Raw genomic sequence first — 14728 nt, 5'->3', positions numbered from 1 at the left:
ATATCCTTGCCATGGTTTATAATACCCAGTGTCATCAAAAACATTTTTTTTAATCTTCTTATCACCAAGTTAGAATGAATCTCAAATTTGGCTGGTTGAGAATATAATGTACAAGTCTGTTTTCCTTCCCTGCCTCCTTCCTTACTCTTGCTTATGCTCTCTTCTTTCTTTTTCGGCTCATACAAATGATAGACATGTATAAGTTATGCTTTGCTTATGTTGAGGTGGCCTGTTTACCATTGTTAAACAGAGTTTTTATATTATTAATGTTTCTCAGAACAATTTGTAATGATTTCACACAAGGCAGTATGTATGAAAGTCAGTGTTTCTCAAAGTGTGGTCCCCAGCCCACTTCCACGGAAATCGCTTTGGAAGCCCCTTAAAATGTAGATTTTAACCCTACCTCATATCTACTAAGCCAGAGCTTCTGGGGGTAGGACCTAGGGATCTTTTTTTCATAAAGCACACTGGTAATTCTGAAATCTTAGATACTCCAGTATCACTCTATAGGGCTTAGGAAGAGTTGGTACTCGAGTCCTCTCAAGCCTTTGTTTCAGTTTTAGACCAGTTTTGACCCTTGGAGGTTGAGGAGCACAGAGAGTTCTTCAGAATGGACCTTGACTCATTCTCCCAAAGTGTTCTGTTAAATACTGAATCTCTGTATTAATAAATGTCCTATTTATGTATTTACCTGTCTTGCTGAATATTGAACATTTACATAATGTCCCTTACTATACTAAATACATTTTAGTATATTTTGAGTTCTTTATATGTCCTGAAGATTAATGCTGTATCTGAGGTACAGATGTCAAAGATTTTCTCCTCTTCTATAGGCTTTTCTCACTCTTGATTGTTTCCTTTAATGTGAAATAGCTTTTTAGTTTGATACCATCCCATTTGTTGATTCTTTTTTTAAAGTTTTTTTTTTTTAGTTGTCAATGGACCTTTATTTTATTAATTTGCTTTTTATGTTGCTGGGGATCAAACCCAGTTCCTCACACATTCTGGGCAAGCTCTCTACCACTGAGCCACAATCCCAGCCCCTGTTTATTGATTCTTTATTTTACTTCTAGCACTTTATGAGTCTTGATAACAAAGTCGGTTCCTAAACTGACATGATGTAGATTTGGGCCTACTTTTTCTTCTATTAGGTGCAGGGTCTCTGGTCTCATGTCTAGATCCTGATCCACTTTGAGTTGAGTTTTGTGCAGTGTGAGAGAGAGGGGTTTAGTTTCTTTCTACCACATATGGATTTCTATTTTTCCTAGCACCATTTGTTGAAGAGGGTATCTTTTCTTCATTGTATGTTTATGGTGCCTTTGTCTAGTATGAGATAACTCTGTGTGTACTGTTCCATCCCATTGATCTTCATGGCTATTTTTGTGCCAATACCATACTGTTTTTGTTACTATAGCTCTGTAGTAAAATTTAAAATCTTGTATTGTGATACCTCCTGCTTCACTTTTTCTAAGGATTTCTTTGGCTATTCTGGGTCTCTCATTTTTCCAAATGAATTTCATGATGAGCAGGGCCAATCTTAAGGCTCCATGATATCCACTGGCATTTGCAGAAGTCTTAATATCATTGAGCAGAAATGCTGCTTACTAAGCATGTCAGGGTTTCTGATAACTCTGAGGGGGTCATGGCTTGGACTGTATGCTGAAGGTCTGGTTGCAGGGAACTTCTTTTTCCATTAACATTTTATTGTAAAAAGTTTTCAAATACACTAGTACAGTAAGCTATTATTGCTTTCAGCTCCCTGGTAGCCAGGATTACAGGTATGCACCCCCATACCTGGCAGGAGCTCACCTTTCCTGATTTTGGACTTAGGTTTAATAAATAGCCCAGTCAGCCCTTATGCACCCATTTCCAGCTTCAGCAGCCTTCAGCTCTCCACTCATGTTTCATCTATTTCAGTCATAGGCTTATTTTCCCCTGGAGTTTTCTCCTTTGTCTTCTCTGCTGGCATTGAACCCAGAGCCTCATACCTGGTAGGCAAGTGCTCTGCCACTGAGCTGCATGTCCAGCCCTTTTCCTGGAGTTTTTAAAAGTAATTTCCAGGACAAGGGATGTGGCTCGGTGATAAGAATGCTTGCCCAGCATGCATGAGGCCCTGGATTAAGTCCCTAGAATCCATAAATATAATTTCCAAGTATTAAAAAAAATTAAATATTTTTTATTTTGTTTATTTTTATGTGGTGCTGAGGATGGAATCCAGTGCCTCACACATGGTAGGCAAGCGCTCCACCACTGAGCCACATCCCCAGCCCCCCCAAGTATTTAATTTTCTAGGGTGTTCTTGAGAGAGAAAATGGTTGACTAATGATAATAGAGCTTTAAAATTTTTTAATTATCATTTATTAAATACATAATTATGTACCAAATACTATACTAAATAATTTAAATTGAATGCAGTAACATTATAGGTGCTATTACTATTTCCCACCTTCTAGAAGAGAAAACTGAGCCTCCTGGGATGAATTTGCCTGAGTTTAAGTAACCTGCCTAGAGTTGCACTGTTAGGAAGTCATGGGGTCAGATTAGATCCCACCCCTCAGGGAAAGAGAGGGTCACACTGAATGGTGCAGTGGTGCTTTCTAGCTCTGAGGTCTTGATTACAGTGTCTCTTCTGTCTCTTACTTACATGTCTTTAGATAGAGAAAAGAGGATTGGCAGTGTGGAGGCAGAAGCTGGGAGTGGGTAAAGGCTGCCCTGGAATTCTTTCCAGTCAAGGAAGGGATTGAGCCCCAGGGCAGGTCTTTGGGTTCCCCTTGCTTTTCTCAGCAACTCTCCTCTGTGCTTCAGTGTCATGGTAACACTGTTTCCCTTCCTTTCCGCCTAGTACCTCAACATGCTAAGGACTTGTGAGGGCTACAATGAAATCATTTTCCCCCACTGTGCCTGTGACTCCAGAAGGAAGGGGCATGTTATCACAGCCATCAGCATCACGCACTTTAAGCTGCATGCCTGCACTGAAGAAGGACAGCCGGAAGTGAGTCTCCCATGGACCGGGCTTCAGCACTGCAGACGGGCTTGCTGGCTTGCTGTGCTAGTGCTTCCTTGTGAGGAAAATGAGATCCGAACTGTGTTTTGATTGGGGTGATTTGATGGGATCCACACTGACCCTTCACTTCACTGGCTGCTCCTCCCCCCCCCCCGCTTTATTCTCTTGTCACTGTCTGAGCCCTGAAATGCTGCAGCCATCTCCACTCATTTATCTTCTGCTTCCCGGCTCAGAACTCCCTTCCCTCACTCCCCGCACTCTCAAACTCAAACTGTAGGCCTTACTCTCTCGTTCTTGGTTGTCCAGAACCAGGTCATAGCGTTTGAATGGGAGGAGATGCAGCGATGGGACACAGATGAAGAAGGCATGGCATTCTGTTTTGAATATGCGCGAGCAGAGAAGAAGCCCCGATGGGTTAAAATCTTCACACCATATGTGAGTGGGAGATGGGGAGCATACTTAGGGAAAGTAGATTGGGCTTTAGGTTTCCTTCAGGCTGCGTACATAAATGGAGAGACCGAGACAGACAGACACAGAGTTTTCTTGAGATGGAAACCTTTCTGAATCCTAGAGCCCCTGGTTCAGCCTGTTTTTTCCTTTAGGCCCACCAGGATCAACAGTTTCCCATCCCACTTGGCTCACAGAGTTACCACTAGGGGGAGCTAGAGAACAGAAGATGGCCAGGGTTTTCTCTGTACTGAGTGGGTTTGGAAGAATGGGTGACCTGGCTCTGAGAAGTAGTGAGTGTTACTGTTTTTTTTTTCCCCCAGTTCAATTACATGCATGAATGCTTCGAGAGAGTGTTCTGCGAGCTCAAGTGGAGAAAAGAGGTAATTTTGAAAAATCCTTGAATTCTTCATTTTTTTTTTTTTGTTTATTTAAAATTTGTAGGCCCATGGCCAAATACCTGGGACCCTCACCTCCATTTCTGTCTTTCTAGGAATATTAGTTAGAGCCTGGTTATCTCATGTGAGCCAGGACATTCTTCCAGCAAGGCTGGCTTCTGGATGGTGAATGGGCTGTGAAAAAGGCCCTGCTTCTTCCCTTGTCTAGAGGGTGGACGGTTGCTACAGGCTCTTCCATCTCTCATGACTTCATGGACTCTCTTCTTCCTGTTTCGTTTTATTTTGAATCAAATCACCCTCCATGTTCTCCCTGACCCAGAAGGGCAGCTGTCCTCAGATTTAGCTGTCTGACTCGATGAGTCATGATAGTCTCTAAATTAACAAAGAATGTGTATGCAGGGGGAAGTTTTTGCTACTGCCATCTGTAGGTGTCAGTGCTAGAGCAGAATTTAGAATATTCTGAATAATTAGGTAGGGGCTGGAGATGCAGCTCAATGGCAAAGCTCTGGGTTTCGAGCCTCAGCACCATCACCAAAAAAAAAAACCCAAAAAAACTGAAATACAAAAACAAACTTAAAAATCAGCTGCTGTGGGGCTGGGATTATGGCTCAGCAGTAGAGCACTCACCTAACACGCGCGGGGCACTGGGTTTGATCCTCAGCACCACATAAAACTAAATGAATGGAATAAAGGTTTTGTGTCCAACTACAACTTAAAAAATAAATATTTTTTAAAAATTAGCTGCTGTACTCAAAAGAAAATCAGGATCAGGAGGTTAAATCAGAATATGAAAGTTTGTATTCATATAGCAAAAAGAACATTAGATTCTGGGACTCATATCTAGGTTTTCTCCTGGCTTTCTTTTTCTGTAATTTTGAGTAACCTCCTTAGACCTGAGTTTCCTCTTCTATAAAATAGGACCCTTTTAGTTCTAAAAGTCTGTGATTCTAGATGGGAGATGTATTAGGGGAAGAGGCCAAAGAGATTGAATCATCCAGCTGTACACCATTTTAGTTTCTGTTGGGGATTGTCTCGAGATTGGAGGAGATGTAGCTTCCCAGTAACTCTTTTCTTTTTTTCCTTTCAGAACATTTTCCAGATGGCAAGGTCACAGCAGAGGGATGTGGCCACCTAGCCTTCCCTTTTTCCCTTCCCTTCGTCCTCTTCCTCTTATCCTTCTTGTCTCCCATGTCAGACAGAGTAACCATTAACACAAAAGAAGAGAAAAGGAAAAAAGTCATTATATTCAAAAGCCCTAATCTAAATATTCTTAATAACTCCCTCTGAATTTCATGTATCTGGAATTGAGCTGGTAGAGAACAATAGATGGTCAGTACCAGAAGTCCACTGAGTTAAGACAGGAAAAGAAGTAAGCCCAGCCAACTCGCCAAAGGTGTCTGTCCTTTCTCCTGGGCCTCACATCGACAGACTCTCCTTGTACTATATTTTTAAAACTGGAACTATGAACTTCATCCATTTGCACTGTTCAGACATATATATGTATGTATGTAAAAAATTATATATACACAAATTAACTGCACGTATATACATATATATATTTCTTTTTAAATTTCATATTGATGGCAGTACCTTTTTTAGCTTGTGTTTTTACACACCTTTCACTAGAATTCATGACCTCTCTCTTGCTCTCTTTATTTTGAAACAAACTTTAAAAAGGAAAAAAAAAAATTACAGGGAAAATACCTCTCCTCATGAAGGACTCGAAAAGTTTACAACCTGCTTGGGTTTTTTCCCCCCTTTTTTGTATCGAGTGCAGTTTCTGGCTCATGGGTTGCCATAGAGTCTGAGGAGCAAGGAGCATAGAGTGTCTGTCTTCCAAGAAGGTGCTGGGGAGGAGAAGGAGGTGTGTTTCTGGGACAGCAAGGCCGCAGATCTGCAGGAGAGTCTGTAGACTTGGTGTGATCTGATTCCAGGGCAGTGTTCCTGGCCCACGCTCCCATTCATGGCTTTCTAGCCCACTGTGCATCTCCTTCCTGCTTCTCTAGGGCACCTCATGTGCTTTCCCTTAACTGGCCCAGAGCCAAGTTGAGCATGGGCTCAGGACACTGATGCCACAGGAACCCGAAGCACCTCCCGGTAGTCATTTTCCAGCTCCCTGCCTGTTCCGCAGGGAGAGTATCCATGACCAGAGGTCACACAGACACCTTAGGCATGAAGGTGGGACTTACAGAGGGAAAGGGAGGGAGGGGTACTGTGTGACAGGTCTTACCTGCTCCATTCCTGCCGAGAACCCCCAGAACTGTTAACTCCCTGTGACTTCCTTCTGCAGAGCGTTGGGGAGGGATCTGACAGTGTCTTCAGGGCCTTAAGGGAAAGTGGTCTAATCAAACCATGGCCTGCCTAAACCAGCTAAGAACCCAGGAAGGCGTGGGATTATGGTAGATTTGGGTTGGATCTCCACCTTTTACTTCCACCTTGGAAGGAAAACCTTTTTGTCCCTCCAAGTTCCTCATCTGATTTTGCAGCTAAAGCCAGGTCTGATAAGTAGAGTCACATTCCCGGCTCTGTACTGTATCCTGAGCTCTATACGATTGAGTAAGAAGCACGAAGTCAGGCTTAGATGCAACTGAAACACACCTTTGAACCTTCTTTTTTCCCCTCTTCACCTTTGAAATAAAAACCTCCACAGGATGGCATGGTCTGCTTTGTGTGCCAGGAAATCGATCAGAATTGGTTGTAGTTGGCTCCACTGAGCAGTGTGGGGTGATTTGAAGTTTCTCTTTTTTATAACTTGTTTTTACAGATTATTGTGAGGTCACTTTTCCTTCTCTGACACCCTGTTATCCTGGCAGCCACTTGCCCTGGGGACCTTTCTCCAAACCCAAGTGGAATCAGCATATAAAACATAAGAATGTTAATGTTTAAAGTTGCCGAGGGTACTCATGGTTTGAAGGCTTTAATACAGAATTGACTCCTTTTGGCTTAAATGAATTTAATAATGAGCCAAAGGACCCTAAAAAGAAGATATGTTTATTTCCACTTCAAGATGCTACAGATACAGAGGCTTTTGGCACCAGCTTTGTTTAAACTGTAAAAATAGCAGCAGTGCACCCCTCCTTCCGCTAGAGGGAGAGGGATGAACACACCCGTGAGTCTGTGCGCAGCCCAAATGCCGACCTCCCACACACAGGCCGCCCAGAGATTTGAAGGCCCCTGAGAGTGGGCAGATGGTGCGCGCTCCCTTTCTGACTAGCATTTACTTGGTTCTTTGGAGTCTGGGTGAAGGGCCTCATAGGTAGTTAGCCTGCTGGCAGAATCTGTTGGGGAACAGCCTGTACTTAGGGGTATCCCAAGACAAAGCACCCAGCTGCAGCAAGCAGGTGGGAAGGAGGGAGACCCTAAAGGGTGGCATCTTGTCCTTCACGTACTCCAGGCCTCCAGTGATGGAGGCAGAGGTCGCTGTGGCTGTGGAGGTCCACAGGATCGAGCCCTTCTTTGCATGAAGCAGTGTCAGGTGTGACTCTACTTTCCCCTCCTCCCCTGCACTTCCTTTCTCTAATTCCTGCTCTTTCTCTTGGTCCTGGCTTCTGCCCAGGGAGGTGTCTACCCAGTCTTCTTTTGCAGTTTGTCTCTGGGAAATGGGGCTCCCCGTCCCCCAGCTTCACCCGAGCAGAACCACAGGGTCTTCCTGGCCTCTCGCTGTTGTTCCCTCCATACTGGCCTTCTGTCCTCTGGGGCAAAAGCTCAGCTTTTTATGGAGCAGCAGAAAATGTAGGCCCTGAGAAACCTGTCCCTGTGGAAAGGTTCCCTTGGGCCACGCTTTGAGTGCTCTGCTCTGTGTATTTTCATTCTATTCTCCATTTCTCTGCCCTCCCCTTGCCCTAGGCCTAAGCTCAGCACAGGTACAGATAAGTGTGTGCTCGGGCAGCTCCTAGGCCTGGACAGAGCCCTCAGGGAGGAATTAGATAAATATTCCAGCATCCTCATTCCTGGCCCAGTTAGTTCTCTAGTTACCTGGGCCAGTAGCTTTGGGTTATCCCCTTTTGAAGCTCCAAACCCTGTGCTTGGAACAGCAAAATAGGGCACTTACAGGAGGTGGCACCTTTCTCTCTCATCTCAGAATTTGCCAACTTGTAAGCCTAGCAGTTTTCTTAAAGGGAACCGTATGCTAGTTGACCTGAAGTCTCCCTGTCCACATCGCGCTGTCCGGCTGGACTGGCTCAGCAGTAGACTTCAGCACACTGCTGCTCCTTCTCCAGCCCCGCTGGACCACACTGGCTTCCTCTGATGGGGGCTGAGGTGGCTGAGCACAGGCGGGGGGGGGGGGGGGGTGTGCTTCTGTAGCTCTCCCCTCCTGCTGCATCCTGCCAGGCCTCCTTCACTGCAGGATGGCAGCAGCTCACTCCTCAGCAATAATCTAGGGTATGGGGGAAGCTTAGGGCTTGGGGAGGGACAAACCTAAACAGGGGAGTGACGTGGGCTGGGGGCACTTGGCCAACTGCTAAACTTGGACACCAGTTTTATTTCATGCCCCTATTCAGCTGGTGAGCTGGGCTTCAGTTTTTCCCAGGCCATGCATACTTTTAATTTATTTGAGAGAAACTCTAATTGTATTTTCACTGCAGTATCTTGTATTTTTTATTTGTGATTTAAGAAATGTGAAGAGAAAATACACAGACACATAATGGCTAACAGTGTTTCTTTCATTCCTTGTTCTAGAGCTAACCACTCTAAAATTGTTTGGTAATGTCACTTAGTGTAATTAATTGTAACATATTCTTTTAAATAAATTGATTTATTGATGAAACAATTCTTTGGTTTCCTAGACTACAAATCCTTTGGGTTGTATGGGAAGAAGGGAAGAGGGACCTTTGAGATTTGAGTTTAGAGTGGTCAATCTGAAAGTGAGAAGGAACATTTAACCAGTTTTTATCTAACCGGATAACTAGTGGGGCAGTCTTTGGAAGGCAGGGCATGAAGGAGAGTATAGCAGAGAGAATCCAGGGAGGTCCCTGGTTTGCAGTTCTGTGCCCAGTAGCTCCTTTGAAAATTCCTTTTCTCTCTCAGTTCTCAGAGGTGACTGAGCTTGGCCCTCCTGTCTGCTGGTCATTCGAGGCATTCCTTCCCAGCTGAGAACAGTTAAGGCCCCAGAGCCCTTGGGACAGCGTTTGGCACTGGACCCCCCCAGCCCAGCCCAGCCCAGCCCAGCCCAGCCACACGTTCATTTTTCAAGGAACTCGGGAAGCTTTCTCTTACGGGGATCTGAACTGAAAAGTACACATTACCCCTAATGAATGCCTAGGAAATACTAGGCACTCGGGGTGGTTGTATCCCTTCTTCTGCCCACATCTCTGAGGATGTGGCTCCACTTACCTGCTCAAGATCACCTGCTCTTTTATGGACTGAACCAGCTCTGAAAAGCATTTGTAGTGGATCAGACATTTTTGTTGTTTTTATAAATCTTGCTTATTGTTTTTATAATCCCTGACTATGTACTTTTGGTACTTAATTGATATAAGAGCAAGGAGCAGTTTGATGTTTGGTTATTTGTTGTTGTTGTTGGTTTTCGGGGGAGGTGTCCTGGAAATTGAACCTGGTGCTTTACTACTGAGCCTTTTTTTTTTTTGAGGCAGGATCAGAATTGTTTGGGGCCTCACTAAGTTGCTGAGGCTGGCCTTCAACTTGTGATATTCCTGCTTCAGCCTCCCAAATCACTGGAATTACAGGCCTGTGCCACTGTACCTGGCTTCCAGTTTGACATTTTCTTTGTCATTCAGGGTCTTATGCACCAGCCACTGGCGTTGAATATTTGGAATCTGATAAATATTACTATGTAAATGGGAAAAAGTTTTTTTTTTTTTTTTTTTTAACAAGAATACATGGAGAAGTAGAAAGTAGGATTACAAAATTAGAATTAGATTAAAGTCAACAAACATTAAATATCTACCATGTATTGGGCATTGTATTAAGAAACTACGACAGATAAAAAAGCAAAGAAAAACTTTCTGCTCGCTTATAGCCTCACAGAGAATGAAACACAAATGGCCATAATGCACAGTGGCAGGTTTCAGATTGCTATAAGGACTAGAGAAGGAGGGACTAGAACAGAGAGACCTGGGGAAGAGGGCAAAAAGGAGGTCTTCAAAAAAGGGCTGAGGATGTGGCTCAGTGGTTAAAGCAGCCCTAGATTCAATCCCTGGTACCAAAAGAAAAGAGAAGGGGGTAAAAAGAATCGGCCTTGTCCAGAGAAATGCAAGAGTCCTGCTGGAGCAGGGCTTAGGATGTAGAATGAAGTGAAAGTAAGACCTTGAAGAGCTTTTGGTGCCAGGGAGGTGTGAGGAAGAAGAGGGGTCAGGGAAGAGGAAAAGAAGAAAGAAGAAGAAAAAAAAAACTTATCAGTTTGAATTAATAAGTAGAAGCAGTGGATAATTGGAAGGAAATATGAGAAAAAAATGGGAAAGTAAAATCTTTCATGATTTAATAACACTGAATTTATGTGAGAAGTAAAAAGACTCCCAAGGCTTTACGTCTGTATGACTGGAATATAAAAATATTTAAGAGTTGAGACTTTTGGGAGAGAAACAGTTTTAGCCTTGGACTATTTAGGCATGGGTGGGAAGCCAGCCCAGATGTCAGCAGTCATTATTAATCAATTGTTCCCCAAGCACCTCGTAGTGTCTGGACGCTGTCCAGGGTAATGGCGATACAGTGGTGAACAAGACAGGGCAGGTCCTCAAGAAATGTCCCTGAATTGGCTTTTCACATCAACTCCGGCTCCTTTGGAGAACTGAGACCACAGGAGAGCAGGAGGAGAGACACTGCAGCCTCTGGGTGGATGTGCACGGGAGATGGCGAGGCCGCACTAGACGAGGGACTTGGAGGTGGACCCGCTGGGGCTTTGCAGCTGGATTGGATACGCGAAGTGGGAGAAAGGGTACCCCAGATTCAGGCTCTCATGGGTACATCGAGAGCTGTTTACTAATGAAGACTAAGAGAAAAGGTAATAACGAAACTCAGTTTAGGAGGCAATCCAGCTTGGGAGCACCTGGCTGCGCCTGCTTCCTATCAGGTGGTGAAGGCCGCAGGGCATGGAGAAAAAACAGGGCGGAGAGAAAACAGGGCAGAGGGCAAGGGGTTTGTTAGAAACAAGAGTGTGGGTCAGGGCCGTGGAAGTTCTCCGGTTTGGAGGAGAAGGAGCCTGGCTGTGGAAGGGCTTCCTTCAGTCACAAACCCTGGAAGCTAAAGCTGTGGAGGGCTTTGGAATTTTGGCAAGAGAATTGAAAGACGAAGGAAACCCTGAAAGAGAGGCCATGGCTCTCAAGCCAGCAGGGTCCGACCCCAAAGGAAAGGAGATGCCTTGGGTCCGTGGGTACAGTTCAAAGCTCTAAAAATACAGAAAGGGGATGAGAACACATTGAAGAAATCGTCAGGGCTTCTCTCCCTGAGCCCCGCCATGTTCTGATCACCTCGGTCTCCCTAACAGAGGGCCTTTTTCTAAATGTCTGTTTTCATTCTACGCCTGAAAGTTTCCCCGTCCCTGCTGGTGACAGCCAGTCCACTCTTCTGCCTCAAGAAGTTATCTGCCTTCTTTTTATGCTGCTGTTAACAGTGGACACAGCTTGATTATCACAGAAGAAGAGAGCAGTAGAGGCCGGCGCTGCGCTTGGGCGAGGGGCGGCCACACCTCAGCTCCTGAGCTCAGAGGAGAGGGAGGAAGGAGGAGTGTGGTCGCCTACCGCACACCGCATCCCGGGAGGCAGGTGCTCTTGGTCCAGCACCTACCTCTCCATCTTTCTGTTCTCTCAAACCCCCGAAGCTGAGACGGCTCAAGGGAAAATTCATAATAGGAGATACCAACTCCTGTTGGTCCTTTTCTGGGCTCCTTCCCGTCCCTGACCACACACACCTCCGTCTCTGTGGAACTGAGACTTTTTTATGAACTAGGCTAAGAATCCTGCCTGGTCCTACTGAAGTGTCCCATTCTTGGCCTCTACCACCCAAGAGTCGTTTTCCCCTGAAACCACATCCACAGAGCTGTCTCCTAGAACTTCCCCTTTTGCTTCTCTTTTTAAATAGTCTTAGTCTGGGGCACTTGGAAGAGGAGGCAGAAGTGAGGTAGGGATGGGGATTTACTCCTGTCCAGGGTAATGGCCAGATCAAAGTGGGAAGGTGAGCAGTTTATAAGAAAGCAAGTGACCCATGTACCATGAAGTCAGAGGCCACACCTGTGGGCTCCTCCTGAGCCAGCCCTAAAGAGGGGCCCAGAAAAGGTCTAGGAATTGGAGGGACCTTAGCGCTCAGAGAGTCCACCCTCTACCTGACGGAGCTCACTGCAGCAATCTGCTCCCTACTTGTTGGGACTCTGCCTCAGAGGACAGGTGAGAACAGCATCGTGGGGCCTGGAGACGGCCCACAGCCTTCCCTTATTGGCCTTGTGACTCCGGGGAAGTCAGCTGCCCTCAAAGCCTCCCTTTCCCTGTCTGCAAAGTTCTGTCCCACCCCGTGGGGTTGTTGGAGGTGGAATGAAGGAATATCCACGAAGGGCCTAGAACAGGAGGACACACAGAACGTGGTCGACGAAATAGAGGTCCAGAATGGAACATGCCTGGGGACAGGGCTCCCGAGAGTCTGCTCCCTGTGCCCAATTCTACAGAACATTCCGGAATTAAGCCCCAAAGAGGGGTGAAGAATAGAGTCACAGAGCCGCGAACAGGCGTGGACTTGCTGAAGGAGGGCTGGGCCGCCTGCCCAGCTGCTCCCCGGCTTCCTTCTCTTAACCTCCCTCCTTCCCTCCGGTCCCTGCCCTCAACTTTCCAAGACTCTCACTGGATGCTTTTAAACTTTTTTCTTTATTTAGACAGAAAAGACCAACTCTTTAAAAGTAAAATGCAATAAATAAATAAGTTAAGCATAGAGAACTGTCTGAAACTGACTCCCCAGTCTCCCCTTCCCACTCCCACCCCCACCCCATTTTCTTTTCCCTAAAACCTTTTCCTAAAGAAAATGATCAGGTAATAAACCCCTTTAGCCCTCCCCACTCCCTTCCTCCCAAATACCCAGTTACCCCCCAAAAGCAAAGGGAGAAATCAAGAGAGAAAAAAATCCAAGGGCAAAATTGTCTAAACTCCCAGAAAGAGAGATGGCAGCGACCGGGCCGGGCCGGGCGGGCTGGGTGACGCACGGGTGGTCGTGGTATTTACACGGAGGGGGCCAGCAGAGACTGTAAACATTTTTAGGGGTTCAGGGGGAGGTCTTTTCCTCGAGAAAGGAGGAGGGTCTCTGTGGCTGACTGGCGGAGAGGCAGCCCTCAGGGCTCCCCCACACCCTCCTTGGAGGGGGCCCTTGGGGGAGGCAGTGAGTTTTAGGGCTGGGAGCCCAGGATTCAGGGATATCCTACCTCTAGCTGGGTGGAGGGGAGTGTGAGGCCAGCTTCTGAGGAGCCCCTACTGCGGGGAAGAGGCTGGGGTGAGGGTGGGCTGGGGAGTGTGGGAGCCCCGCCGCCCACCCTGGGCTTCACGACTAGAGCAGGCCCACTGGTCGGGAGGCAGGTGTGAGCACTGGGCACAGAGGGCCCACCACAGGAGCCCGAGCAGAAGGCAGGTACCCTGGAAACTTCCAGCCTATTCCTTGCTCCCTCGCAAAGGCCCAAAGGGCACCTGGGAGGAATAGGCCCGCGGAGCCAGGGAAGCCAAGCCACGGCCGTCAGAGAGGCAGGTGCGCAGCAGGAGCAGGCCAGTGTCCTGTGCCCCCGGGGCCGTGAAGCAGCTTTGGCCCCAGAGCCCAATCGAGGCCCAGGGCAGATGTGCAGAGAGGGCCGGAGCCAGTTGTGGGAGGAGGGTGTGAGGCACCCCTGCCTCTGGCATCTCCAGACCTGTGAAGGGAGGAAACACGGGTGAAGCTTGGGGAAGATGGGGGCAGTGCTGGCCGCAGGCTCTGGGCAGAGGGAGGGGGCTGGGGTGGGTGGTGGCATCAAGATGGGGCTGCCCGAGAAGGCAGGTCATCAAAAAGGCCTCATTCCAAACGGAACCATCCGGCCCCCCAGCCACAAGAGCAAAGGCCAGGAACAGAGGGGATGGGGGGCGTTGGAGGAGACAGAAGCCAAAGGCCATTAGGAAGGAAGCAGTCGGACAGCCCAAGGGGAGAGTGAGGGCTGCAGAGCCAGAGGGGAGGCAAGAGATGAGGAGCAACAGGCAGGCAGGGGGACCAGGAGAAGGGAGGAGTGAGAGACAGACAGACACCTGGAGAGGAGCCTCCGCAAGGCCAGGGCCACCCGGACTGGGCTTAGGGACGAGTCTCGGGGTGAGACCGCCCCGCCTCTAAGCAGAGCTCTCATTCCTTTTTGGAAAGGAACAGAAAAAGCAAGAGAAATGCACAGAACACAGACCACAGTCACCAACCACTGTTGACCAAGCACATCCCGCGAGCTGCCCCCGGCCCTGTCCCTGGGCTGGGGGGAAGCTTCCCTCCACGGCCCCTCCCCAAATAACAAACAATTGGCTCCAAAGACAACACGCTCGTTCCATGCAACTTACAGGGGCCCGGAGCAGGGGTCCGGGGATGGGGGCTTCAGCCGACAATGGACACGGGCCCTGGGCTGGGGGCCCCCGGGGTGGGGGGAGTTAAGCAGCCAGGATTGGGGGGAAAGGGGAGAAACAGAAAACGTGGGTATTGTTCTTGGGTTGTGTGCTTTTTTTTTTTTTTTTCCAGGGGTTTAGTCCAAAGGAGATTAACACAAAAATAACCAAGGCGCACAGATCTGTGGCCCTGAGGTTGGGACGCTGGCCCACAGTGGGGTGAGGGGCTGCTAAGCGAACTTCACCAGGCAATGCAACATTCCAACCTCCGCCACCTAAACCAAAGTGACTCCCACGAGGCCTGCAGCTCGGGCTGCCCCAGTCGGCCCTGGGCCCTTTCTTGG

The 14728-nt window shown here is 47.5% G+C and overlaps 1 protein-coding gene across 4 annotated transcripts in view; it reads left to right on the top strand.

The window, feature by feature from the left end:
- Nucleotides 1–9651, top strand: part of Snx27 (sorting nexin 27) — a 75530-nt gene extending 65879 nt beyond the window's left edge. Inside the window, exons 8-11 of one of the 4 annotated variants that reach the window (XM_071618426.1) lie at nucleotides 2843–2992; nucleotides 3311–3439; nucleotides 3775–3834; nucleotides 8878–9651. In XM_071618426.1, coding sequence (XP_071474527.1) covers nucleotides 2843–2992; nucleotides 3311–3439; nucleotides 3775–3834; nucleotides 8878–8943 — 405 coding nt within the window. In that variant the 3' untranslated portion in view covers nucleotides 8944–9651. Of the gene's footprint in view, nucleotides 1–2842; nucleotides 2993–3310; nucleotides 3440–3774; nucleotides 3835–3944; nucleotides 8621–8877 lie in introns of those variants that run through there. The other 3 variants (XM_071618425.1, XM_027953695.2, XM_027953696.2) reach the window with 3 other exon arrangements.
- Nucleotides 9652–14728: the final 5077 nt, after the last annotated feature.

The sequence above is a fragment of the Marmota flaviventris genome, chromosome 10 (genome assembly GCF_047511675.1).
Source record: "Marmota flaviventris isolate mMarFla1 chromosome 10, mMarFla1.hap1, whole genome shotgun sequence".
Lineage (NCBI taxonomy): Eukaryota > Metazoa > Chordata > Mammalia > Rodentia > Sciuridae > Marmota > Marmota flaviventris.
This window is presented reverse-complemented; position numbering and strand designations above follow the sequence as displayed.